Source organism: Equus asinus, chromosome 9 (assembly GCF_041296235.1).
Source record: "Equus asinus isolate D_3611 breed Donkey chromosome 9, EquAss-T2T_v2, whole genome shotgun sequence".
In the NCBI taxonomy this organism is placed as follows: Eukaryota; Metazoa; Chordata; class Mammalia; order Perissodactyla; family Equidae; genus Equus; species Equus asinus.
Genome location: NC_091798.1, coordinates 30939531 through 30967359, shown reverse-complemented (window position 1 = coordinate 30967359; position 27829 = coordinate 30939531). Strand labels below are relative to the sequence as shown.

Below are 27829 nucleotides of genomic sequence, written 5' to 3'. Positions count from 1 at the left end.
TGTAGGGGCGGCTGCCACTCAGCTCCAGCCGATGGCCCCCCACACAGCAATGCCAGCCCAGATTTGCCAGTTATTCAAAAGAGACCAGAAATCTAGACTTTATGTGAAATCCACATATTTTTTAATATTAGCAGCTATTAAAAATTTTAACGCTGAGTTAAGAGATATACATATATCATCTTCAAGCTGTGCCTGTTCCAGAGGCTAGCAATTTATAGTTTCTGATCTGGCATAATAAGTGGAGAACTGAACCCCTCCAAATACCCTTGAGGCAGGTCCCCTGCAAGGCGCGGCTCCCCTGTGTGTCCCAGCCTGAGCTCTGCCCAGCACCCCAGAGGGGCTCGGGGAACTGCCTGATTGACACATTCATGATAATGACCAAGCATGCCAGACAACTCTGTGGTGAGCTCTGTTCCACTTCCAACACTAATTTCTGCTCCCATTCATTTATCTTTATGAGCAAGCCAGCTTCCTGCAGGACAGCATGTTCCAAGAGTCTTTTATTCGTTGCTTTAACTTTCTTCCCCAGGTACCTGAATAAAGTCAACTTCTCCTTGCTCTTTGAAGATTTATTTTTTAAAACACTTTTCTTTACTATAGCTCCATTTCATTCGTACAGATAATCTCTTCTGGGGGTCAGGAGACCTGCATCCCGTTCCTCACTTGATCACTCAATTGCTGTGTAACTTTGGAAAAGTCCCTTCTGTCTCCAGGTCTGAGCTTCCCCTCCGAACAATTAGAGGGTTGTTGTGAAACATTCCCTGCCCTCCACTTTCACGGGCACTGGAACTACAGGGCCTTAGAGAATGCCCATTTTAAAAGGGAAAACTAAACGGAAATAAGCATGTAAGATTAAAGAAATCAGAAAATGTCAAAAAAAAAAAAAACTAACAACAAAGATAACCAAAGACAGACCCTTTCTCCTAATCCAGTCTTATACTGAAGCCCAGTTTATGAGAGAGAGAAAAGTGGAGCTGCTCTGGTTGGAGTCAGGACGCCCACCTGACCTCCCCTTTGCACCGTACAGTAGCCTGTGGGCCATCACTGTGACATCATAGGGCTCCTTGCAGGGCAGTGTGAAATCATGGATCTAGTCCAGCAGCGTTTTTCGGATGAAGAAACTGAAAAACATAAAAGAGAAAGGTCTTACTCAAGAGCATGTATTAATGTCCTATTGCTACATAACAAATTACCCAAAATGTAACAGCTCAAAAAATGAACATGTATTATGTCACACAGTTTCCATGGGTCAGGAACCCCAGAGTGACTTAGTTAGGTAGTTCTGGCCTGGTGTCTTTGATCAGGTTGCAATCAACATGTCAGCCAGTCATCTGAAGTCATCTAAGGGCCTGACGTGCTAGAGGATCTGCTCCCAAGATGGCTCACTCACATGTCTGGTGAGTTTGTGCTGGTTGTTGGAAGGAGGCCTCAGTTTCTTGCCATGGGGACCTCTCCATTGGGCTGCTTGCCCTCATGACGAGACAGCTGGCTTCCCCCAGAGCACGTGACCCAGGAGGGAATAACAGGGCAGAAGCCGCAGTGTTTTTGTGATCTAGCTTTGGAAGTCACACTCTCATTTCGGGGATGTCCTCATGGCAGCACAGGTCAGCCCTATCTAGTGTGGGAGGAGACTACAAAGGTCATGAATACCAGAAAGCAAAAATCGTGGTGGCAAGTGGATTTCTGAGAAAAATGGGGTGTGAGAAGCTCCACAGACCCACTCCCAGCGGAACAACCATAACTGGTGAAAATTATTAAAACAAGTAATCATCTAAAGTCTCTGGAATTGTCCTAAGGGCATACAGCAAATGAAGAAAGACTTATTCTAGAAAATTTACTAAGTCTCAGCAAGAACAGTGAGAGTTTGTGATGTTTGAGCCATAACCCACTTCTTTATGCTTTTCCCAACTCAGTGTGACAGAATCTCCACTCTCGGTAGGTGTGGACAAGAAAATGGGGTTCTTTCTCCCCCAGCTACCAGACGAGGGCTACAGTATCTCCCCACTAGGGGCAGGCCACCAGCATTTCTCACTACCCCTGCCTCCATGACTCAGTGGCTGTAAACTCCAGGTGAGTGCAGCCGAGAGGTAGGGAGCTCCCTTCTTCTACCCAGACCCCAGTCATAGGGGAGAGGCTTTTCCCAGGTGGAGCAGGCCAAGAATACAGGGGCCCCAGTTGCCCTCACCCCAGCTCACTCCTGGGGCAGAGGTTCAACACTGGGGGACGTGAGCCAAGAAGACCAGAGGTTGCTACCCCCACCCAACACCTTGTTTATAAAGCAGGCATGTCACTCCGAGAGAAGCAGGCCATTGTTCCCACCCCTAGATCCAGAACAGTGACTCAGAGATTTTGCCCAGGGTGAGAGGCAGGCCATAAGAACAGAGAACTCCAAAGCTCTTCCTCAAAAGAACTGACTTTAGTTGGAACAGAGTGTGGAGAAGTTCAAGCCCAAGGGTGCTGTCAAAAACAATGTAGATTTACTGGTAACCAAGTAAGGAAGCCAGTAGCTCCATGGGAGCAATAAACTAAACTGTAGGCCAGCTAGTTCATCAGAGAGAATCAGAGAAAGAGAGAGCTAAGAAGAACCCTCCTGGGGTGAGAAAAAAGACTGATCTCAAATAATGGACCTTTAAAACTACCCTACAAAGGGGCTGAATTTAATTGGATCAGACTGTGGAGCAATTGATGCCCCAGGGCATTGTCAAAAACAAGGAGCAATCAGCTGACAATTAGTGGAGCCTAACAGCTGGGCATGATACTAACAGAGAATCAGGGGGAGAGTCAGAGAGAGCCCTGCTAAGACACAGTCCTCCCAGGGTGCACCCTCTGAGGAGCAATGTCAGAGGCTACACACTGCAGGGGAAGACAGACTTCACTAAAAGAGCCTGCTAAGTCACTCAACAAATAAACAACCAGAGGGAGGTGGGGAAGTCAGTATCCAGAGATGCTACAATATATTATCTAAAATGTCCAATTTTCAACAAAAAATTATGAAACATGCACAGAAACATGAAAGGGGAAAAAGCAGGCAACGGGAGCTGCCTGTGAGAGGGCCTGCATGTGGAATTTGACAAAGACTTCAAAGCATCCATTTTATATATGTTCAAAGAACCAAAGAAAACCATGCTTAAAGAACTAAAAGGAGGTAAGATGAATATGTCTTATCAAATAGAGAAATCAATAAAGAGTCAGAAATTACAAAAAGAAGAACCAAATGGAAATCATGAAGCTAAAAAGTACAATAACTGAAATGAAAAACCCACTGGAGGGGCTCAACAGTACATTTGAACTGGCAGAAGAAAGAGTAAGTGAACTTGAAGATAGATCAATAGAGATGATGCACTCCAAAGAATAGAGAGAAAAAAGAATGAAGAAAAATGAACAGAGCCTCAGAGAAATGTGGGACACCATTAAATGCACTAACATATGCATAAAGGGAGCACCAGAAGGAGAGGAGAGAGAGAAAGGAGCACAAAAAATATTGAAAGAAATCATGGCTGAAAACTTGCCAAATTTATTGGAAAACATTAATTTACACATCCAGGAAGCTCCGTGAAGTTCAAGAAGAATAAAGGCAAAGGGATCCACAAAAGGCACACCATGATCAAAATGCTAAAGCCAAAGACAGGGATAAAGTGTTGAAAGCAGAAGAGAAAATCAATTCATCACTTACAAAGGATCCCCTAATAAGATGAACAGCTGAGTTCTCATAGAAACAATGGAGGCTTTCCCCCTAAAACCACGTGGAATATTATTCAGCAATAAAAAGGAATGAAGTAATGATACATACTACAACATTAGTGCATTGGTTATATTAGTAACTTGGATACTAAACTTTCCTTTTTATTCTCCTTATGGAAGCCCACATTTTTCTGGAAGGTGCTTGGACAGTTCTGAAGCAAATATTGTATCACTCATCCTATGAGGCCCACAAAATTATAGCTCCTTACAACTTACCCATTAGAAACAACTAGTCTGTTTCTTCACCACCGTTCGAGTGACTTAAGTATTACAGGGTGGGGGTGTGAGATAAGCTGCTCTCCGTGGTGCTGACACATCAAGGCAAACCAGGGTAGCTGCTCCCAAAGGTGATTCCACTTGCTGGTTCAGTCCCTAAGGAAGTTTTCACTCATCTGCAATGAAATGAGAAAGATAAGCACAGTGCATGAAGCTTTTTATAAAGCTAAATCTATTCAATGTAAATGACTAGTTCATTCTGCACTTGTATCCTTCCAACTCTGAGGATGTTAAAATATTGTTTATTTTGTAAAATATTGGGAATAATAGATGATAGTTGGGGTTTTTAAGGTCTTATCTGATACAATAGAATGTTGACAATGCTTTGTTGGTCTACCCATTTTTTTTATTTTTTACCAGTCTATAAAATCCAAAATTGTGTATCTGGGAAGTTGGGGGAGGTATGGGTCTCCTTTTCTGCCCTCTGTTATTTATTTATGATCAGGCTTGAACTGCAGGGTAGTTGTGGCAGGAACTGATTTTTGCATGGGTCACTGGGTGACCATTGCAATCCTTAGGAGAGCTAGAGAGGGAAGATCCCCAATTATCAGTAAATCATGGGAATCACTCCACACCCCACCAACTTACAAAGGACTGTATGGGGCTATCTGTAGCAAAAAAATAAATAAAACTTCCACTGAGAGGTTGGACAATGGCCTTGCCACAGCTAGAGCAGTATTGCGTGGCGTGGACCGTGGAGTTAGACGTGGGTTCAAATCTGGGCTCTGCCATCATTATCAATGGGACCTAACCTCTCTGCCTCAGCTTCTTCAACAATAAAATAGAGCTAATAATAGTAAGTTTTTGTAAGGATTAAATGGAAGTGCATATAAATGGCCTAGCACATAGTAAAGGCTCGATACATTTTTTTTCATAATTATTTGTTGTCATTGTCCACCATAGTGTAGAGCCTATGGTAGACTATGAGATTCCTTTTCCCAGTACTAAAAAGGGCAATGCCTGACTTCAGCCCAAGGTCTCAATTCTCTATAGATCTGAGTTCTATGTAACTGTCTCCTTGTCTTAAATATACCTGAGAGTTAACTTTAAAATATGCCCTTCTAAAACCGAAGAGTGTTATACATCACAGTATTTGTTTTATATTATTATTATTATCTAATAGTTATTAAGCACTTACTATTTGCCAGGTACTATACTAAGTACTTTTCATGAATTGTCTCATTTAAACCTTACCACAACGCTAGGAGGTAAATCTGATCAATATCCACATTTACAAATGAGGAAACTAAGGCCTAAAGGGAAGGCACAAAACACCACCATTCACTTTTGCCTAATGTCACACAACCAGCAAAGGGCAAAAGAGAACGCAGACCTTGGTCTGTCTGGTTCTAAAGCCCTTGGTCCTCGTCCCTGTGCTCTGTCTCCCTTTTGCTCCTTATTTCCTTAGAGGAGTCACACTAAATGTATCTGAGGGTATAGATCTAAATATTCTCATTTAATAGATGTAGGAGTTGAGGCTGAGAGAGAAGACGTAACGCCACCCAAGTACCCTTACCAGAGGGCCTTTTCCTGCCTCACTTCTCTGCAGGTGCCAATCAATACAAGTATGGTAAGAACCGAGCTGAGGAGGATGCCCGGAGGTACCTGGTAGAAAAAGAGAAGCTGGAGAAAGAGAAAGAGACCATCCGGACCGAGCTGATGGCACTGAGGCAGGAGAAGAGGGAGCTGAAGGAAGCCATTCGGAGCGGTCCAGGTACCTCTGTGGGTGTGGTCCTGAGCGCTCATGGGGGACTCAGCCTTGACACTCCCCCTGGGACAGGTCACCCAGTTTCTTACTCAGGACGAGGGGCTTCTCTTCCCCTTCCTCCTCCTCCTCCTCCTCATTATCCCTCCTGACTAACAGAAGTGCCATCAAGTTAATAATTGCTTTTGGGGTAAGGGGATGAAAAAGCATCACAAAAATGTGTACACTTGATATGGTAAGATGTGATCTGATTTTAGAAATATTAAAATGTGAAAAATAGTGTGTGCCTTAAAATTAAGGAAATAAGAGATATCATTTGGAGCCTCACATTAACTCATTCATTCAGATATGTGCTGAGCACCTGACTGTGTGAGACATTGGTCCAGGTGCACAGGGGGACTTAGCCAGGATCCTCTTGTGAAATCCAGGGCCATGACCTCCATGAGCCCTGCCTGCAGTGGGCTCCTCTGCACGCCATTTGCTGCCGTGTTCCCTGTGAGTTCTCTCTATAGCTGCAGTTTGGCAGCAGGTTGCTGCACATGCTGGAGGGAACAGAGGTCCTGTCCTTACATAGAGTACGTCCAAGGTCCATGACCCCATGAAAATCTGATGGAACCTGCGGACCCTTTCTTAGAGGGGAAAAAACCCATAATTCACAACATTGCAAACAATTTCAGGAGCTCATGTGTTCCCGGAGACATAGATTGCCTAGGAATCCACGAGCCTCAGATTGAGTATTTCTGACTTAAAGGATAAGACTTGTTCTGTGTGGCCAAGGACCAGAATCAATGGAAGGGAGACCCAGAAACGCAGTTGGGTTTCAATATAAGAGTCAAAACCAGGGTTTGGAACAGGTTGACTACCCTGCTTGTCCCGCTCAGTTTTTCCCTATAGCACATCACTTTGTAACATATTAGATTATTATATTTATTCTCTCTGTCTGTCTGTCTCTCTCTCTCTCTCTCTCACACACACACACACACACACACACACAAATATAAGCTCCATAAGGGCAAGGATCTTTGCCTGTTTTGTCCACTGATATATCTCAAGAGCACAGACCAGTGCCTTGTGCACAGCAGGCAGGCACTCAGTATTTACTGAATGAATGAACAAACAAATGGAAAGAATCTACCATTATTAGAAAACTCTCCAGTGCAGCCTCCCTTAGGGCAAACAATGAAACTAATTTTTGAACCTGGTAAGACCCAACACAGCTCTTGGCACAAAGGAGGTTCTATTATAGGTTTGTTGGCTTAACTGAATAAGCAGCAAAATCCTAGTAGGAACCCCTGGTCAGTGTAAAGCCCTGTGTTATGTCTCTTCATTACAAGTAACAGAAACCAAAATCAAACTGGCTTAGAACTGAAAAGGAGAAAAATGTAATTGGAAAATTGAACAATCAGGTATAGCGAGGTCCAGGGACTTAAATTATGCCACCAGGAAGCTTATTTCTCTAATTCTTGCTTCTGCCTTCCTTTACATTGGCTTCCCTTTCTGCCCCTCATGGTGGCACAATGGCTGCACAGCTCCAGCCCTTACCCAATCCTCTCAGCCAGCCCAGCAGAAAGAGCTTCTCTTCCCAATGGCCCCCACAGACACCTCAAGATTCACTCTGATTGGGCCAACTTTGATCCCTACATCGATTACTGTGACCAGAGAATGAGATACAATTATGGGCCAGATCTACATTATGTGTCAACCCCTTAAACTAGGAGTGAGGTCAGCCCCATCGGAACTCTAGGGAATCAGAGGGGAAAGGTGGTTTCGCAGTGGAAAATCAGGGTTCTATACCAGAAGATGAGGAAGTGGGTATTGGGCAGGTAAAAACCACACAACCCAGCATGGAGCTGGAACCTCAGACCCAAAATCCGTCTCTTAACCAGGACTGAGAGCTGGAAAGGCCCCCTAGGAGGGGCAGAGTAGGGCCTGAGGCCCTGCCAGACTCCCTGGTGCTTCAGGCCAGGTTCAGCTGTTTCTCATCGATGTCTTTGGACGCAGGCACAAAGTTAAAGGTTCTGGAGGAGGCTGTGGCCGCCCTGGAAGTTCAGTGTCGCGCGAAGGAGGAGCGCCGGATTGACCTGGAGCTGCGGCTGGTGGCTGTGAAGGAGCGCCTGCAGCAGTCCCTGGCAGGGGGCCCGGCCCTGGGGCTCTTGGTGAGCAGCAAGAACAAGAGCAGGGTGAGTCCACCTCCTTCTGCACCAGGGCAGCTGCTCCTTAACCCCCTCATGTGCTACTGCTCTTTATGATCGTTCTTTGGGGGTAGGAATTATGCTCGTCTACAGATGAGAAAACTGAGGCCCAAAGAGCAGAGGAGACACGCCATACATAGGTGGCACGGCTAGGAAGGGGACTCTTGGAGCAAGTCCTTTGGCCTGTGTCCTCTCCACTGCAGCCCCACCACTTGACTTTTTATCCTCAATGTGATCTTAGAAGTGGCCTTGGGGTTACCGATGATAATAGTAACTACCGTACGTTGAATAAGCATAACAACCTTGTGTTGACCGGGTACCATGGGCCAGTACAGCATCTTCACCTGAGTTATTTCACACACTCTTCCCAGCAGTCCTATGAGGTAGGACTATGGGTATCCATCTCATTTGACAGACAAGGAAACTGAGGTTCGGAGATGTTGCATGACTTGCTCAAGGTCACTCAGCTAAGTGGAAGACAGGATTCCAAACCCAGGAAGTCTGACTCCAGAGCCCTGCTTTAGCCCCTATGGCACACGTCCTCTCCTGGGGTCCCGAGTGTCCCAGGTGCTGTCCTCAGGCCTTTGCATCCATTATCTCCAGTGCTCCCAGCAACCCTGCAAGGTAGACACTCTCACCTTGAATGAGACTTCCTCAGGGAGAACCTTGCTGACCTCAGTCTGTATCAGTGACTCAGCCTCAGCACTATGGCTATTGGGGCCGATAATTCTTTTTTACAGGGGACTGTTGTGTGCGCTGTAGGATGTTTAGCAGCATCCCTAGCCTCTACCCACTAGATGCCAGTAGTTCCCCACCCCTAGTTATCACAACCAAAAATGTCTCCAGAAATTTCCAAATGTCCCCCGGGAGGGCAAAATGGCCCCCAGTTGGAAACCGCTAGTGTAAATTACCAATGGTCCCATGTGTTATTCTTCCTCACAGCATTTAACCACAGTATGCATACGTATGTGTACATGTTTGTGTCTTTACTTGTCCAATATCTGTCTCCTCCACAAGGTTGTATTTTTAAGAATTGGACATGTCTTTTTTATTTATTGTTATGTCTCTAGCCTATATTTACAGAGTCTAAAAAACAGTAGGAGTGCAATAAATGTTTGTTGAATGAATAAATGTTTCAGCTGCTTTCAGACAAGGAAATTGAAACTCAGAGAAATGAAATAACTGGTCTGATAAGTGTGAGTTGTCATTGGGAAGTGTATTCTTACTGTTGTTTTCCAAGCTTACGCTGCCTGATCAGACCGCACCCCATGACTCTGAAGCCAGGGCTGTTTCTTCCGCCCCTGCACTTCCTCTCCATGGGGCGTTTCCAAACTCATTCACAGGTGAAGAGCTTAAGGGCCAGGGACAAAACAACTTCCCAGGGTCACAGAGCGCTGGTGAAAGAGTTAGAAGTGGATCACTCATTCCAGCCGCCTCCTCCCACCTGCATGCCCTGATGTTCACATTCCAGAGGACTTTTCCCTCCACTTTTGATCCTTTTGATGGCCTCTGGAGATAAAGAGAAGTCTTCTCTAAATTCCCTGCAGGCTTAGCTATTAATACGTCATGCTTAAGGAATTACATCCAGTAAGGTACTAAGCAATTATCTGAAAAATTTAAGGGGTGAAGGCAGTGTAGGAAATGAGAAGGAATACAGGAGAGAGGTTAGAGAGAGGGCTGTAGGTTTGAATGCCAGCTCTCCTACTCACCAGCTGTGTGACCTTGAGCAGTGACGTGACCTTCTCATTTTCCTTCTCTGTAAAATAGGATGACTAATATTAGTACATACTTCAGAGGCTTGGAAAGGCTAGATGAGCTAATGCATGCAATGCCTGGTGCATCGTGAGAGTTTAGTACTTTTAGCCATCATAACCTTTATTCCAAGGCCCTCAGTATCTTCCTCCCTCACCCTGTGCGATGCTGGTGTGTCAGCGGAGGGCATTCTACTTGCATTCTTTGGCGGGCAGGCATGGTGTAGGTAGCCAGCACTAGACCTTGCCGATGTAACTCTTTCTTGTTATCAACAGGAGACTGCAAATAAACCCCAGAACAATGCCCCAGAGCAACCTCTCCCTGTCAACTGTGTTTCTGAGCTGAGGAAGAGGAGCCCATCTATCGTAACCTCCAACCAAGGACGGGTACTACAGAAAGCCAAGGTACAGCAATCGCTCAGCTAATCAAAGTTCAGAGAACTGGCAGCCTCCTTTCTCTGAAACCTCACCAAGAACCAAAAATTAGCTAGTGAGAAAGGCAGAGAATTGCCAAGACATACATGCAGTAAAACTCATGAGAAGATCCTTAAATCTCATTCAGAAGTTATTTTCTCTTTCTTAACACATAGTTCTAACAAGCGCAGTCATCTGGTTTCTGATCTGCAGTGTGTCTTGAGACAGGAAAGGCCCTGTTTCATAGGTGAGGAAATTGAAGATGAGGGAGTAAAGGGACTTGCCCACGGTTAAACAGGGCATCATTGCGAGAGCTGGGATGCACACCCACCTCTTCCCATGCCAAGTCCAGGCCTCCCTCCATGATACTGGTCCACAGTCCTGTCTCTGAAACGCTTGGCCAGCTGTTTCAGGACTTTGGGGATTTTGGAAAGGTAATATGGTACATATTATATATGATGAAAAACCCCAACAAGTTCTCAGGAGGTACTCTGTAAGCAAACATGTTAATAATTCTACAGCAAGGCTCATGAATATTCACACCACGTGGAATAGAGAGATTATAAACAGCCTCACATCAGCTCAGGTCAGATTTTGCCACAAGTGAGTTTGTGCCAAAACATTTGAGGAAAATTTTAGTTTCAGAGCTTTCTAGATTTCAGAATTGCACGTAAGAAGTGTGGACTTAAAAAACAAATACCTGAGCATGAGGATGTGAGATTAGAGAAGTAGCCAGCCAGAGGCCAGATCATCTAGACCAGATGTCAGCAAACTTTTTCTGTAAAGGGTCAGATAGCAAATATTTGAAGCTTTATGGATCACGTGGTCTCTTCCCCAACTACTCAACTCTGCCATGGTAGCAGGAAAGTAGCCATAGACGATATGTATACAAATGATGAACATGGCTGTATCCCCATAAAACTTTATATGGACACTGAGATTTGAATCTTATATAATTTTCAGGTGTTATGAAAAATTACTGTTCTTTTGAATTTTTTTCAAACATTTAAAAATGTGGGGCTGGCCCCGTGGCCGAGTGGTTGAGTTCGCGCACTCCACTGCAGGCGGCCCAGTGTTTCGTTGGTTTGAATCCTGGGCGCGGACATGGCACTGCTCATCAAACCACGCTGAGGCAGCGTCCCACATGCCACAACTAGAAGGACCCACAACTGAAATATACAACTATGTACGGGGGGTCTTTGGGGAGAAAAAGGAAAAAATAAAATCTTTAAAAAAAAATGTGAAAACCATTCTTAGCTGACGGGTTGTACAAAAACGTGCAGTGAGCCAGATTTGGCCCACAGGTCATAGTTTGCTTCTCCTTGATCCTTGTAAGCCCCTGGAAGAACTTTGGATTTTGTTCCAACATAATGGAAAGTCATTGGCAAGTTTTGAGCAAGCAATTTTTGGAGGTGAATTACATTTTTAAAAGACCATTTTGGCTACTCTGTTGAGAATTGATGATGGAACAAGAGAGACCAGTTAGAAGTAGTAATCTAGATGAGAGAGGAGAAGGGTTTAGTGGAGGTGATATGAAGTGGCTGGCTTTGGAGGTAGAGCCAAAGGATTTGCCAGTGAAGATGTGGAGGATGAGGAAAAGGAATCAAGGATGACGCCTAGGCCATTGCCTTGAACAACTGTGATTTACATGGCAAAGACTGGGCGAGGAGCAGATTGGGATTGGAGAATCCTCCCATCAAGAATTTTCTGTCACGTTCTACCCTGGTTCACAGCTGGCTGGAAACCCCATGCCTCATTTATGGGTAAAAAGTCATTCACTGTTGGCCATGACTTCCACATTCCTCTCAGATGAACTCCTAGACAGCCCTGGCAGAAGGAATGGAGCCCTGTGGGCTGCCTGCCCTCACCCTTCCTTACTAAACTGCTTTGGCTTCTCTCCCCTCAGCCTCCTACCCCACCCCCCGGTCCTGGGGAATAGCACTGGAGCCAGTGCAGTCCCCACTCCCCTCCTTCTGGGCCTCAGTTTCCTTGTCTGAGAAAGACAAACTTTGTGAAATTTGGGCTCCCTTAGAGACGAGCTCCATTGTGGAGAAATGACTTACCCACGGCTACAGAAAGAGAGGGAGTGGGACTGCGACCCATGGCTCTCTAATCTGCCCAGTGGTGCTCTTTACATAATTAGATGCACTGGAATGTTTTTATCCTGCAATTCACACTAGAACATTCAACAAACTGATTTTTCTTGTCTTTCTGTACTTCAGGAATGGGAAATGAAGAAGACCTAGAAAGAGGATGAGGATTTCATTCCAAAGGAAATACGAGACTGTCCATCTAAGGCAGAAATGGTTTTTTCACAAGGAGACACCAGAAGACTGGAAGTAGCCTCTACTCTCCAGGGCACCCAAAAGACCAGCCTTTATTGTCTGCATGATTACAGGGGTTATGGGGAGGGAAGCAGTAGAAGGGAAGAGGGAAATGGAGGGCATCCTTATAACTCTACAGAGGGTGGAAAATGGGGGTGGAGGGAGATAGAAATCTGCACTGTCGTAAAGGTTTTGTTAAATGTCTTTGCCTTCCCTTCTGAAGAAGAAATGAAAGCACATGTGAGTGAGCCATTCCATCCCATTCTCAGCATCCCATTCCCAGTCCTTAGGGCAAAGGAGGGCAGTGCTGAAGCATCGGTGGTGCCGCACAAAGAGAAGAGGCTTGATCATTCGGTCACATTTGCACCAACTGTATTCATGCCGGGCATTACTGACCACCTTTGGGCAAGATAAATAGGCTGGAAACTCAATAGAATTATCCCTGCCTGCATAAAGGTGAACAAAAGCTATAGAAACATGCAAATTCTACAATCATTGCTTATTTGCTTCAGAACGAGGCAGATACAGCTACCAGAACCCCAGATTTGAGGTGTTTTCAAATCAGAGATTTGAGTATACAGCAGGCAAAGGAGAGGTTCAGCAGCTGACATAATTTAAGCTCACAGAGATACTCAGTGACAGTAGCATAGATTTCTAATGTCCACAGGATGTTGCAGGCATTGTAGGGCGGGGTCATTTGCTGTCAGTCAAGTCCTTTACCTATTTTATAGGACACTCAGGCTCCAGGAGCTGTGGTTAGAAATCCAGGTGACACTCTTTATGTCTTTATCTTTATGTTGCACTCGGAGGCCCACCAGTTTGCCCTTCCATATCTGCCATCAAGTAAAACTATCAGGGAGAACCAAGAGCATGGTGGCTCATTTCTGCCATATGGGTGCTAAGCCTTTTATAAACAGGATACTGTGTGTGTGTGTGTGTGTGTGTGAGAGGAAGCTTGGCCCTCAGCTAACATCTGTTGCCAATCCTCGTCCTTTTGCTTGAGGAAGATTGTCGCTGAGCTAACATCTGTGCCAGTCTTCATCTCTTTTATGTGGGATGCCACCACAGCGTGGCTTGACAAGTGGTGCTGGGTCTGTGCCCAGGATCCAAACCTGTGAACCCCGGGGCTGCTGAAGCGGAGCGTGCAAACTTAACCACTATGCCACCAGGCCGGCCCCAGCACATAGTTTTATAGGAGAGCAAGGACCTCAAGTCTTGGGCAGTCTCTTCCTGTGCCACTCACTACTTTTTCAATGTTGTAGGCACTTTATATGTCTTTACCACATTTCCCTCCTATAAAGACAAAACCGTTTAACTGTAATTGCTCAGAGTTTAGCTCAAGGGGAGAGAAGGGAAATCCCAGAATAACCTCTGTGCACTTCAATAGAGGCTTCACATACTTTACCATACCGAAGGCTTGACATACTTGAGCCTCATCCAAACTTCACCACCCTCTGCGGTCGCTGGAGACCAGAGCGAGTGAAATAATCTGACCAAAAGCACTCAGCTGGTCAGTGGCAAAGCATAAGGCTTAGGGCTTATGAGCCTGGATCCAGACAGGGCTGGGTTTGAGCCCTGCCTCTTCCACTTACCAGCTGTGACTTTGGGAAAATCACTTGACCTCTCTGATTCTTGTTTTCCTTACCATGAAAACTAGGGTAACAACTGTACTCTCCTCCCAAGATTGTTGGGGGAATTCAATGAGATAATAATATATGGGAAGCATCTTTGCACAGTGTCCAAGAAATAGGAAATGCCCAGTCAACAGTGGTTCTTACTATTAGCTAGATAAGAAACGTCTGACTCAAAATCCTGTGTCTTTTCCACTGATGAAGAAATGACTTTTACATGGTAATTACAACCACCAAAAGCTAAAAGGCAACCAATCCATAACTGACCATTCTCATCCAGATTCCACCTGAGTGTCTTCATTGACAAAGGAGCTCGTGTAAACTGGATTGTCAATGTTCTTTTTTAAAATGTGAATCCTCGGGGGCGGGCCCCATGGCCGAGTGGTTAAGTTCTTGTGCTCTGCTTTGACAGCCCAGGGTTTCGCCAGTTCAGATTCTGGGCGCAGACATGGCAACTCTCATCAAGTCATGGTGAGGCGGCATCTCACATAGCACAACCACAGGCACTCACAACTAGAATATACAACTATGTACCGGGGGGCTTTGGGGAGAAGAAGGAAAAACAGATTGGCAACAGATGTTAGCTCAGGTGCCAATAAAAAAAAAAATGTGAATCCTGGAATAGCCCTCAACCCAACTGTGTCCTCAGTGTGTGTCACATTCTCTCTCATGCAGTTATTTTGAGGTTAAATGTCTTTTCCCTCCAATAGATCTTGGACTTTTTGAGAGATCTGACCCTAGGAAATTAATAGTTATTTATTGAGCACTCACCATGCAGGCACTGTGTTAGCCAGCACCAGCTTCACCAGCATGCAACCTGTACAATCACACAGGGTCCCACGCTTAGGAGGGCCCTGTGCTTGGTTTAATGTTCTGCTGTTGCCCTCTTATGTTTAGAACAAGTGGCTCCACATTTCTCTTTGCCCTTTAAATTAAGTAGCTGGTCCTGGTGCTAAGTAATCACTTTTCTAGGCATTATCCCTTTAGTATTTACTAAAAGCCTGTGAGGCAGGTTCTATTACACCAGTTTTGACAGTTCAGGAAATGGAAGCCCAGAGAGCTTAGGCAACTTGCAGAAGCCACAGTTAGGAAGTGGTGGTGGAGCCAGCACTTGAATACAAGAAGTCTGAGCCTAGAGGCCTTCCTCTTAGTTCCAAGGCTCTATTTTATCCATGTCTCTCCCTCCTGTTGCTCTGCAGCATTCAGAAGCACAGTACCACTTAATAAGGACACGAATGAATGGATGCATGCATGCAGCACATTTGGTGGAAGATGGAGGGCTAAGCCAAGTGTAAACAAATGGCTAAAGCAGGGATGCCAGTTCTTACTTGTTAAAATGCCTTGTTTGGTTGTCCTTTCAAAGCATAGGCTCATAGGTCTGAGGTGGACTTGAAGCTCCATCCTTCCCAACAATGCCAGGTGTTTGGACTATCAGATTTCTAGTGTCACTAGATCCTCAGTGGGGGACCTTGAGCAGGTTCACCAACCTCTATGAGCCTCAATTTCTCATATGTAAAAGGGGATCATAATCCCTCTTTAAACCATGTTGCTCTTCTCCTAAGGCCAAAAGGAAACATAAGGTATCGGTTACAACACATTTAAGCTAAGCCTGTCCAGCTCTGTCCTCATGGAACTCAGAGACAAGCAGAGAGAAAATCCGACCCAAACAGCCACAGTACAAGTAAGCCACGTTATGGTGAAGACTCAGAATGATGAAGGCACACTTCCCATCCCTTAAAAAAGTTTTTTTGTTTTACCTTGAGACTATCCAGTAACTATTCTGGCAACTCTGAGTGCCAGCTCATGCTCACATCCTGTCAGCTTTCCATACTAAATCGCTCTAAAATTCATCCACTTCTTCCTATCTCTACTAACATCATCCAACGTCATTAATTCATTCAACAAATATTTATTGAGCACTACCATACTAGATGTCAGAAATCACAGCTGTGAACAAGACAGACACCTTCATGAAGCTTACAGTCTAGTTGGGAGGACAAACAAAAAAGGAAACAAAACATATAATACCAAGACGGAAACAAAAATGTGCTGGACATACCTAAAACAGTAGCTACCTTGGACAGAGTGGCTACAAAGGTCTCTGTCGAGGTGACCCCAGGACAGAATACAGCCCTGACTTGCATGGGCAATTCCAACAGCTTGTTTCCCTACCTATTTCCTTACATCCTTCTATCTTTTCCATACAGCCAAGCGACCCCCTTAAATATGTAAAGGCTTTGTTATTAGCACGTTCCCATTGCAATCAGACTTAAGACTCAAGTTCATTCGACAAAGAATTTTTGAACTACTGCATTAGGGCACTGTTGATTAGAAATTAACAGACCAAATGAACCTCCGGCCTAATAGAGCTTACATTTTAGTAAGGGAAGTGGAAGGGAAAAGCAGGCAAGAGACCAGGGGATGTGACCCACGCTCAGATTTTTTTAAACCTCTCACGTGACCTGGCCCTGCCTTTTAACGCCCCCCCCCACCCTCGAGTATTTCTGTCCCTCTTCGCTGAGTCTTCGCAGATGCTGTTTCCCTCTACCTGAAAGCTTTCCTCCTCTTTTCATCTACTCATTCTTCAGCCTTCAGTTCAAATATTGTTTCCATTGGGAAACCGCCCCCTACCCGGCCATATTGTATTCTAGGCTTCCGTAGCGCCATGCCCCTCGCCTTTTAAACACCGGCCATCTTTTGACTTTACATTGTATTTGCATTTGTTTATAACTTCACGTAAGCTCCCCGAGGGCACAGCTGCGATGCCTTCTGGGCGCCGCAGGTTCGGCGACTAGCACGGAGCCCGCGCCCTCGTGCCAGGAACCCGAACACACCGTGGACCGGAAGTGTTGCGCTCCGGAGAAGAGCGCGGCGCACAAGGACAACCGGAAGGGCAGCTTTCGCGTCCGGCAGCCCCGAGAGGGAAACGCCCGCGAAGCGTGGTTTTTCAAGTGAGCGTCTCTCGCCGCTCGGAGCGAGTGCGCATGCGCCGCCTCCGTCCGCCGCGCTCGGGAACATGGCTGCCCGGGCCTTGTGGGCGGGACGGCGTCGGGTGCAGCGTCTCCTGGCCTCGAGCGCCGCGTCCCAGAGCAGGTAAGCAACGCGGACTGGGGGTCGGCCACTTGAGGACAGTGCGGGCCGAGCGAGCCGGCCGGGCGGCTGTGGGCTGGAGGGCGCGAGGACCCGCCCAGCCTCTCGGCGGCTGCAACCCGGCGCTGCGGACCCCGTTTCGCGGAGGGGCAGACTGACGCCCCACCGCGCTCCCGGCTGGGCCGGGGAATGCGGGGAGGTCCGAGGTCGCGCCCTCGAGGGAGGAGGTCCCTTTAGCCCCCAGCGTGGATTGGATTGGGGATGCGCCTCTTCCTGCCCCTTCTCTCCAGAGGCGTTGTCTGCAGGTGGATTGGGATTCTGTCCCCCTCTCCCGTGTGACCTTGGGCCAGTCCTTTCCCTATTACCCGGGCTTCGCTCAACCCCTCGGCCAGAGGAGGGCGCTGAACCTCGTCCCCCACGCCCCCTGCACCTGCCTGCGGGACTCAGCGAGTCCCTCTGGCTGTTCGTCTCCATCAGTGGCGGCGGCTTGTATTGATCGCGTATCGTGCCCATCGCCGAACTAGGACTAGTTCTTTTTATTATCCCCCCGTGTTACTGAAGAAACTCAGGTTTGGGAGAGTCGAATAACTTCTCCAAACTTAAATACTGGGGAAATGTGGAAACCACTCCGGGCTCCAAAAACGGCTCTTTTAATTAGTGAGCAACGTTAGTTATTCTCAGGGACGATTGCCCTATGACTGCTTCTTCCTCGGAAAGAAGATGGCTGAGTACGGGGGCGTGGGTAAGGTTGGGCCTCTGAAATGTAAATTAAGCCGCCGGGGAACTTTGCAGAACTATTTGTCACCTGTTTATCTTAACGAGCCTGACCCAGCACCCCGCCCTAGCACCTTGGTGAGAGGTTAATTTCAGGGTTTCAGGCTTTTTTTTTTTCCGTCTTTTTGGCAGTTTGTGATGTAAAGAAGTGACCAGAAAATGGTTCCTTCAGATAAAATTTGTCCCGGCTCCAGTTCTGAAGCGTAGGGATTGAAGGGAACGGCCGTATTTCCTCTTTCACGCCATTTTCCTTTAAACTGGCCCTGAGAATGTTTTGACCTGCTTCCCACTAGATAGGTGTAGTTTGCTAAGGGTTTAGGAGGAAGGACGTATTTCACCCTGTGGGATTGGCCTCGGATCTGTGGTGACCATATTTTCTGAACCAAAAATCTAGAACCATATGTATCACCTGTCACCAGATCATAATCATTGAATTCAGGACTGGCATGGAAAGTCTGGGAGATGAAAGTTGTCTTGCCCACACCTTTATACTTGTTGTTCTCTCTTCCCTTTCTTGAAGCAAACTCCTTTACTTTCTTTAAACCTTTGCTCTGGTGTCACCTCAATGACCACTCTTCAGTATATGCCAGTTTATATAAATAAATTTTTAAAGTTATTTTTACTTATTTGTTTGGTGAGGAAGATTGGCCCTGAGCTAACATCTGTGCCAGTCTTCCTCTGTTTTGTATGTGAGATGCTGCCACAGCACAGCTTGATGAGCCGTGCGTAGGTCCACTCCTGGGGTCTGAACCTGCGAACCCTGGGCTGCTGCTGAAGCAGAGTGTGGGAACCCAACCAGTATGCCAGTGGGCCAGCCCCATACATAAACTTTTTTAAAAGTGCTTTTGTACTCGAAGATTGATTTTCTTGGTGATTTTACTTCCAATTAAATTAGGATCTGAGAGGTGTGATGGAAACTTCTTTGAAGGTGAGGGGTCAACACAGCTACAATCCAAGATCCACAGACTTGCCTCTACTCCAGATTCCTTCCTATGTAAACTAAATGTCAAAATTTTGGCTGTACAAAATTCTAGATTACAAACATAATTGAATACAGAGATCTGTTTATAGTTCAGAGTTCAGAACATACAGTAAGTGTTTTATAAGTATTTAGGTGACTTGATTTTACATGTAGGCGAGTTGCCATCTCAGAAGTTTTCTTAGCACAGCTTCTCTTCCCTAAAAGCCTTACTTAACAGCTTGCAATCATGAAGGTTTAGAATTCTCCGCCTAACTTCGGTTCGATAAAGCCCCTTTACTGGGTTTAATTTTCCCCACCTGTAAAAGGAAGGCTTGGCGCCAGCCCTGATGGCTTAGTGGTTAAAGTTTGGCACTCTCACCTCTTTGGTGGGCCAGGTTCATTTCCCTGTCTCGGATCCACACCGCCCATCCGTCAGTTGCCATGCTGTGGCTTGCATAGGAGAATTAGAAGGACTTCCAGCTGGGATATACAGCCGTGCACTGGGGCTTTGGAGAGGGAAAGAATAAAATAAAATGAAGGATTGAACCAGAACTGTCAGGCTTTGTGTTTGGAATTCCTGCTGCTGATATTGCCCCATTGGTTCTGGGTATCAAACCTGGTTTTCTCTTGCTGGCTCTTGTGTCTCCAGTTCTGGCAGTTTCTACTGCCTCGTGCTCAGTCCCTGGCTCAATAGAATACTATCTGTATGATCTTGAACAAGTCTTAGGCCTCTCTGAGCCTCAATTTTCTCATCTGTAAAATAAGGGTAATAATAGTACTTATCTCATGCATTGTTGTAGATGAAGAGATGATTTAAAGAAAACCCTGAGAACAGTGTCTGGCACTTAGTAAGCACTTTGTCAGTGTTCATATTGTTACTGTGACTGAAAGCACTTTGTCTAGAGTTCAATCTGGGAACTTCCCAGTCTCTGAACTTTGTTGTAACTTTGGCTGTTTATGATGCCATTTCTTCATTGTGCGCCACCTCCCTCCCACTTTAGGGCATGGCTGCGTCCTTTCAGCACTGCCACCCAGAGAACTGCTGGGGAGGACTGCAGCTCTGAGGACCCTCCTGATGGGCTTGGGCCCTCTCTTGCAGAGAGAGCCTTAAAGCTAAAAGCTGTCAAACTGGAGAAGGAAGTCCAGGATTTGACGGTGAGTGGATGTTATATCATCTGTCCTTCACATCTTCTCTCTGGTTTAAATATTCAAGTCAAGTGTTTTATGTCAATTTTTTAAATAGTTTCCTCTAACTGGCTCATTACCCCTCACCCCATCTCCACCTTCTTGGTAGGGATGCTAGGCAGAATAACCTGTAGTGGTTCAGAAACATCACTCACTAAGGAGAGTCATCTCTTCAGTTCCCTGTTGTACTCTCCCGATCAGACTACATCTGGCGTACTGTGCCCAGTACTAGGTTGACAGACACACTGTGAGAGAAAGATGGAGTAATTCCGAGGCAAGACCGCCCATATGGTAAGGAGGTTGGAAGGCGTGTCTTATGGGAGCGGTTGAAGGAACCAGGGATTCTAAGAATGAAAGAGAGAAAGACTAAAATAACTGCCTTCAAATAGATGACACATTTTTCAAACTTACTCTTGATTGTCCTAGAATTCAATAAAGTGAATAAAAGTTGGAGGGTGGCAGTTGGCTGAATGTGAAAAAGAAAGCTTTTTCTCAAGATGATAAGCTTGAAAACTGTTGTTAAAGTGTTCAAACCAGCAGGCTAAATGACAGCCTCTCGGGGCTGCTATAAAGGGGAGGTTCCTGCTTTGATGGGATTTCGAGTACCTGACCTAAAATTCCTACAACTCCCAATTTTTTTAATAAAAACCTGTCATAAGGGTAAAATTTGTAAAGTCAGCAAGAACGTTCTTTTCTGCCGATAAGCATTTGTTTTATCATCATTTTGACTTTGCTTCTGATGTTCAGGTGAGATACCAGAGAGCTGTAGCTGATGGTGAAAACATAAGAAGGCGAACCCAGAGATGTGTAGAAGACGCCAAGATATTTGGTGAGAGATTTATCCACAAGAAAAGATAGCTTTTAGTTTAAGGCGACTTACTAGCAGTTCTGCAAGCTGAACATAGTGAAAACACATCTGGGTCCTTAACTGATGGCTGCCCTACCCTCCCATTATTCCCGTGCGCTTTCCGTGCTGCTTAGAGGGAGCGTTGTCAGGTGAACCATTGGCTAAAATAATGCTTGCCTTTATTTTGACCAAACCTTTGTTATTTTATTTTCCAAGTATGTACATTTAAATTCTAGTGCTTACACCTCAGTAATGAATAAGTGAATCATTAAGGTGTTCGGAGAATCGGAAGAGCAGACATGTAGGTAATCAAGAGTGCTGAAATTTGCTTCAGAGAAGCGAAACTGGTCTCTATCCATAGTGCAGTAATGAGCTCTCACTCCACCAGACAGTTTTCACTGCTGTGGACAAGAATCATTTGCATTTCTCTCAGTATTCTACAGCTTGCTAAGTTATAAAATAAAGACAAAGGCTTGGACCACATGGAAGCAGATAACCCTGCAGGCTGTGCTAGATCGCGTCTGTTTTTTCATTGATGACATTGAATAATCTTTTTGGTCCATTTCAAAGTCTTTCAGAAATTTTTCCCTAAATGCACCCCATCTTCTTCCAAATGTGTTCGTGAAAGTGTTAGTTGAGTCAACTAACAGGGATTCAGGGTAAAGGGTAAATCTGATTGCTTGCTGTACTCACAAGTTAACGTGGGGCATTATACTTTCACTACACATAGAATGAACGCTTGAGGGGCCCTTGGATTTTATCTAGGCCAGTCTCCTTTCTCAGGTGAGTCAAAAAAGTTAATTGGTGACAGATGTAGACATGAGTCCATTGTCTCCTGACCCTAATCATTTCTTTCCCCTATATCGCACTACTTTCTGTTGTCTGGATTTTATATAATTGTGCACAGACTCACTTTGTTCCTGTCCTGTCCCACCCCAGTGCTTTTGCATAGCCGCCTGCTTTTCATTCAATATTGTAGACCTCATATTTTGAGGCTTCAGGTATCAGCTAAGTACCAGCCCCCAAATTGTATTCCTGATAGTTCATCCAAGTTTTAGTCTCTTATTTCTAACTATCAGGGCCTGGCAGACTACAGCCTGTAAGCCAAGCCTGCCACCTCTTAGTCCATAAATACAGTTCTGAATTTCATCATAAAAAATTTGTCGAAATTTATTTTCTCTTTTGTTATATAATCACCTACATAACATCCTTGATGTTGCCTCTTGTCCCACAAAACTTAAAATATTTACTATATGGCTCCTACAGAAAAAGTTTGCTGACCTCTGAGCTGTAGGGAATTTGTGTAGCAAATAGACCAATTGTGCTAATTGGGGACGACTTCCTGCCTGCCTGAGGGGAGCAGGGTAAGTTGGCGTACCAGAAGTCAAGCTTTGAGTTAGGAACTGGGTTTATCAGTTTCCTCAAGAATTAATAAGGTCTCTCTTAACAAATACATGTTAACTAAACTCAAAAGAATTCAATAGATAATCTGATTTATTCATTTACAGAGCAAAGTGTGTCTGGCAAAACATGCCACATCAGTCATTTGCTTAAGTCACTTCCTCCTTATGGATTACTTAGAAAATTGAAGATTTCTCAGTGAGCATGGAAGTATTAAAAAAAGAATGCTTTTAAGGGGTATGGCTTGATGACTCTCCTCCTTCCAGGCATCGTTTTGTCCCGGTACTCCACCTTCTCTGAGACAGGTCACAAAGGTCCTCCTTTTTCTCCCCTGAGAAGTGATGCAGACACCAGCTGGCTATTGAAATAACACAGCAATCAGACTAGAATCAGAGACTGAGCTCCTCACTATACAGACGAGAACCCAGGCTTGTTTCCCCCAAACTCACATAACTTTACTGAGTGGAAGCCAGGGCTCTTTGTACCAAGGCAATGTATGAATCAGCCCAGAAGCTCACAGCTTTCCAAGCTCTATTCACAGATATCTTCTTTCGAGTGGCCGGGGGTGCCTTTGATGTTTCTGATTGCTCTTTATCAGACATTCTCTTCTCTTAGGTGAAATTCTAATCATATGGGCATACTTTTCAAGCCTTTGGCTGAACTCTTCTACTTTTACAGCTAATCTTATTAATAGCCGAAACCTTTTATGGTTGCCATCCCCACTGGGGATCAGGGAAATGTCTTCTGCAACTTCGATCACACCAAGTCTGGTTCCCTGGAAATGTCTCCTAAGTTCACTCTTTCCTCTCTGTTGCCTCCTCACCTGCGCCAGACCAGACCATAGTGTACCAAGATTATTCAATTGGCTCGCCTGTTTGTTCTGATATCTTCCCTTCCTGCCCATCTGTAATTCCCCCAGCAGTTCCAAATTTATTATGTATGTTATTAATGGACTAATTTGAATCCCATTCCACTTGTTTTGCTAAAGAAGTGTAATGGCTCTGTATCACCCAGAAGTTAAAGGTGGAATTCCTACCTCTCTGTCAGTGGGTTCCTTCCTCTCATCTCTTTTACTGCTCGCCTGCAGGTGATCTTCCTTTTTACCTGAGTACAGTTAAGGTGGCTGCCTGTTTTCACACAGGGCCTTAAAACTGTCCCTGGATTAAAGCCAGATCAACCACAGTCCTTTGCCCCTCACCAGCCCCACCAGAGCTTTGGTGTTATCATAGACTTCTGTAGTGATGACATTCCTTATCATTTCTATAAGAAAAATCAAGATGTGGTATTGGGAGTAATGAGATTTCTCAACGACTGGGTTTATTTTTATCTGTAACAGTTCCTGTGACTCTAAAAACATAAGACAAGTTTTGTGGCCTATCTCCAGCAAGTATGTATAACTTCATAGCAGGCAGTTGGAGACTCACCTCATGTGTGGATGTGTCTTACTTTCCTGTTCCTATTTAGCCAGTCCTCAAGAATAAACCACTCTTGACTCCCTCTTAGCACCGTCTTGTCAACTATTTTCTTATTTTTGAAATAATAATGCTTGTCCCTGTTGAAAATGCATGCATCAGCACATCTGAGACAGGCAGGCATTTTCAAAATGTACATAATTCACTGCTAAAAGTGAACAGCCACAAAAATACAAGAATATAAAAGTGGGCAGGTTTTTAAAGGACAAGTTTCTGAGCCTATTGTATATAGTCTTACCTGGTTCTTGGGTTCTGACCATCTTCCTCGTTTCCCAGTAGGCTTCCTAGTCATGTGCCTTCCAAGAGAAACACTGGCTTCTCAGTGGGTTGGGGTGGTAATCAGTGATGATGATTCCTGAGTCCTGTGTGACAATCTCCCCACTTCCTGGGGTACCTGGTACACTAGCCATCTATCTGGGCCTTCCCCAGTCTCCACTTCTAAGGGGAGAATGATTTCCTCACAAACGGTAAAAGTATCTGGTTTCTCTGTAGGAATTCAGAGTTTCTGTAAGGACCTGGTAGAAGTGGCAGACATTTTGGAGAAGACTACAGAGTGCATTTCTGAAGAAACAGAGCCTGGGGACCAGAAGCTCACTCTGGAGAAGATCTTTCGAGGGTTGGCACTTTTAGAAGCAAAGCTGAAGAGTGTGTTTGCCAAGCATGGCCTGGAGAAGATGACACCCATCGGTGACAAATACGACCCTCATGAGCATGAACTCATCTGTCATGTGCCAGCTGGTGTTGGTGTGCAGCCTGGCACTGTGGCCTTAGTAAGGCAAGATGGCTACAAGCTTCATGGCCGCACCATTAGACTTGCCCAGGTGGAAGTGGCAGTGGAGTCTCAGAGAAGACTATGAATTGGCCGTGAGGAACTGAATGTTCTCCCAGAGTGTATCACCTGACCTGTGTTTCGTTTATTTATTAAGCTAGGTTTGTATTGTACATGAGGTACTTCATGTGATCTGTTTTGGATTTAGTCATATTGGCTTTATTTCTAAGATACTCTATTGATTTAATGTGACCTGTGTGGTCTCATCAGAAGTCTTGCCACTGGGCATTTGAACAATGTGACAAGTGTTCCCATGGCCTTTATCAAATATGTTTAGGAAAATTACTTTTAAATTGGTACTCTGATGACTTTCAATCCAAAATCTTTTTAAAAGATGGAAATGAGTATATGTTTGTGTATTTTCAACTAAATGTTCCTTTCTAATGGTCCCTATAACAGGAATTTTGTAGGATCTTGTATTTTGTGGGAAAAGGAGGTGGTAGGGATTGGTTCATCATTTGGGTACTTAGTTGGTAAAGCTTTATAATTGTTTGAATTGAGATCGTTTGGACTGATTTTTATACACACAGATTTTCAGGACTTCCCCCTTTTATTTTATTTCCTTTTAGCCATCTTTTTTCCTTGTAGTTCCTGCCAGGTAGACTTCATTTTCACACGCATTTTTCTTTCTAATTCCCATTTATAGGGCTAAAGGCCCAGGCAAGACTTAGAAGGCAGGGAGCATCAAGAAATTCAAGATACCCAGGTCCCTTTCAAGCAAGCATGGCCAAGAAACTCTGCTTTCTTTGCTGAGTTATCTTCAAATTATTTTCAGCTTCCCTAGGTATATAGTCATTCCAGGGAAACTGAGGCAGCACCAACAGCTAATGACCCAAAATGGTCAGTATAGGCAATTTACCTACAACTTCTCTTTTCCTCAGCCCTTAAATCTTCGGCCACTTTATCAGATTTGCCTTATGATTCTTTATTAGATTATGTGGGGAGGTAGTCAGGACAAAAATGTTAGGTTCCCAAGATTTCTCATTTCATTTAGTTAGGCTGAACTTTTTTAAATTGATACAAAGCACTACCTCTCTTACATTAACACACTTTATTTCCTAGTTTTTGTATCTGTCTTATGCACATGTGTAAATATCTAGCTCCCCTTTTGTGTATTGACCTCCTAAAGTTAATGAGCCTGTGTGTTTATTTTTTATTCTTTCAGTCTTGCTTATAGCTAGTATTCTGTAAAAGATTTGTTCAATAAATAGTGAATGAATGGTACATCAGTCAGACTTTAGAAAGGTAGGTAGTTATGGATAGTTCAATGTTATAAGAGGCCTTAATGATGATCTAATCTTGCCCCTTCAGTTTCTTCTAAAGTATGAAGACGTAGTCTTTTTAGGACTGAACTCAAAAAAAATCTGAAACTAGTAAACTAAATTTCAGTGATAATTTGAATAAGAAAAAACTAGATATTAACTTCAGTCATGTAAGATTCAACAGTTGTGTAATGAACATGCAAATATGTCCCCAGCAGACATGTAATCACGTGTCAGATGTCCAGATTGCATAGGTTTAGGTTTAAGTTAACTACTCATAAAATAAATCCATTTCTGCTAGAACTCTATGACCCAATTCCATGAAATGGTAAACATTATCCTCTCAGACATTACAGATAATTCTAGAACACTACACAAACATGTGTCAATAAAGGCATCCCCCAATGGGCCCTACCATCTCCAGATTTAGACACTTAAAGAAACAAATATGTGCTTTTAAAATGCAAGCATAAGACCCGTGGTAAGGTTTTAAAACCAGAACCACTTTTGGCATTCCACTAAGTGCATACTGTAAATTTAATGAGCAGATTTCACAGTAGGAATTTATCCTTTTTTGCCTTCATTCCTTTGAGATTGACAGATAATGACAATAAGAAAATGTGCCAATTGTAATTACCCACATGTTCTTGGATCACTAGCTATCATTACCAGTGAATTAGAATAACCATAATTTTAGTATGGAATGTTCTGACTACTTGAAGAGTTTTCTGATATTCTTTGCAAGCTCCTGTTTTAGCAAGTAGATTGAGAATAGTTTTAGTTTTTTTCTTATTCAGTAGTTTTGCAGACTTAAAAGTGTAAATTTAGAAGACGGAGGTATAACAGTAAGAATCTCAAAATGTCGAAGGGCCTTCAGGAGCCAGAGCAGCATAATAGAGCACAGGCTTGGTAGGCCTAGACTTGAACGTAAATCCCAGCCCAATCACCTGTGTGACTGTGGGCGCCAGTCTGTTCACCCTTCTGAGCCTGCTTTCTTGTTTGTAAAAAGGTTATGAGTCTCTCAATATTGTGAAGATTAAGTGAAATGTGTAAATTGCCTACTACAGTAGGCCCTCAAATATTTATTTTTATTGCTTTTTATTATACATATTATTTTTCCTATGTTTTTATAGCTGCCTAAAGTCTAAGGGCGGGGGAAGCGTGGTTAAGTGATGCTTGACTATAAGAAAATGGTAAGCTAATCCATCACAGTGACTTGTTTTCCTTCCAGCTTCTGGGGTTTGTGTGTTTTCTCTAACCATACACAAGAAATCCACATTTTTAGACTAAAGAAGCAAGAAAATTGTGTCAGTGCTCGTGATTATTTCTAGCTTGATGGTGAAGTGGAAAGACATTGTTGGCTTGCAGACAATGTGTACGGAAGCTTTGGCTCACCTGAAGGAGGGGATCGTGGTGTTTCAGTACTTGGATTCTACAAATCTGTAACAGAGTTTCCTCACTGCCATAAAAGAATCAGTCTGTTTGATACTGATAGAAGTTATTTGGTGGTCTTTCATGGCAAAAGATTTGATAAGTGAAGAATGGTTCTTAAATACTAAAGCAAAATAAAATAGGGAAAACTAAGGATGAAACATAACATTCAGAAACAACTTTAATAAAACCCGAATTGAAGTAACAGCAGTTCGTGTGTTAGTGTCTTTGTCTGCCTGATTCATATTGTATATTGACCTGTTAGGGTCACTTCACTGATCCCTGACCCACCTTGTTGGCACTCGGTGGAACTACCGAGATCTCACAGCAGCCCAGCCAAGTGGATGCAGTGTCAGCATTCCACACCCTGCTTCAGTGTTCAAGGTTCGTCTGTTTTCCACCTCCTCCCTTCTTTCTGATTTCTGTGTATTTCTTAAATCTGGACTCCTATTTCTGCCTTCCTCTCTGACGTTGCGTTATTTTCTTGTGCTTGCTTTGTGGTTCTAATTGTCTTATCTGCTTTAACCACTTCACTTGCACTGC

General features: G+C 44.4%; 2 protein-coding genes and 1 long non-coding RNA gene across 8 annotated transcripts in view; 2 read left to right on the top strand and 1 right to left on the bottom strand.

Annotated features, from left to right (window-relative positions):
• The window catches only part of AFAP1L1 (actin filament associated protein 1 like 1), a 60045-nt gene extending 47166 nt beyond the window's left edge, over nucleotides 1–12879 (top strand). For all 6 annotated transcript variants that reach the window (XM_044777852.2, XM_044777855.2, XM_070517214.1 and 3 more), the window contains 4 exons: nucleotides 5567–5731; nucleotides 7724–7902; nucleotides 9942–10070; nucleotides 12302–12879. In XM_044777852.2, coding sequence (XP_044633787.1) covers nucleotides 5567–5731; nucleotides 7724–7902; nucleotides 9942–10070; nucleotides 12302–12325 — 497 coding nt within the window. In that variant the 3' untranslated portion in view covers nucleotides 12326–12879. The remainder of the gene's footprint in view (nucleotides 1–5566; nucleotides 5732–7723; nucleotides 7903–9941; nucleotides 10071–12301) is intronic.
• Nucleotides 94–16887, bottom strand: LOC106838481 (uncharacterized). Its single transcript, XR_006532714.2, has 5 exons — nucleotides 16583–16887; nucleotides 15363–15591; nucleotides 9624–9670; nucleotides 3958–4133; nucleotides 94–1121 (listed from the first exon to the last, which is right to left on the bottom strand). It is a non-coding gene; the product is annotated as an uncharacterized lncRNA (long non-coding RNA).
• Nucleotides 15590–27496, top strand: GRPEL2 (GrpE like 2, mitochondrial). The gene is made up of 5 exons (XM_014852593.3): nucleotides 15590–15715; nucleotides 16776–17127; nucleotides 19861–20014; nucleotides 20792–20873; nucleotides 24257–27496. Exons 2-5 carry the CDS (start codon nucleotides 17051–17053, stop codon nucleotides 24619–24621), a joined length of 678 nt encoding a protein of 225 aa, XP_014708079.1. The 5' UTR covers nucleotides 15590–15715; nucleotides 16776–17050; the 3' UTR covers nucleotides 24622–27496.
• Nucleotides 27497–27829: the final 333 nt, after the last annotated feature.

Bases quoted from the DNA above. Each gene is read 5' to 3' on its own strand.
- GRPEL2 (XM_014852593.3), top strand. From the start codon at position 17,051: ATGGCTGCCCGGGCCTTGTGGGCGGGACGGCGTCGGGTGCAGCGTCTC. The intron at 17,128-19,860 runs GTAAGCAACGCG...CTCCCACTTTAG, and splicing joins AGCGCCGCGTCCCAGAGCAG to GGCATGGCTGCGTCCTTTCA. The intron at 20,874-24,256 runs GTGAGAGATTTA...GTTTCTCTGTAG, and splicing joins AGAAGACGCCAAGATATTTG to GAATTCAGAGTTTCTGTAAG.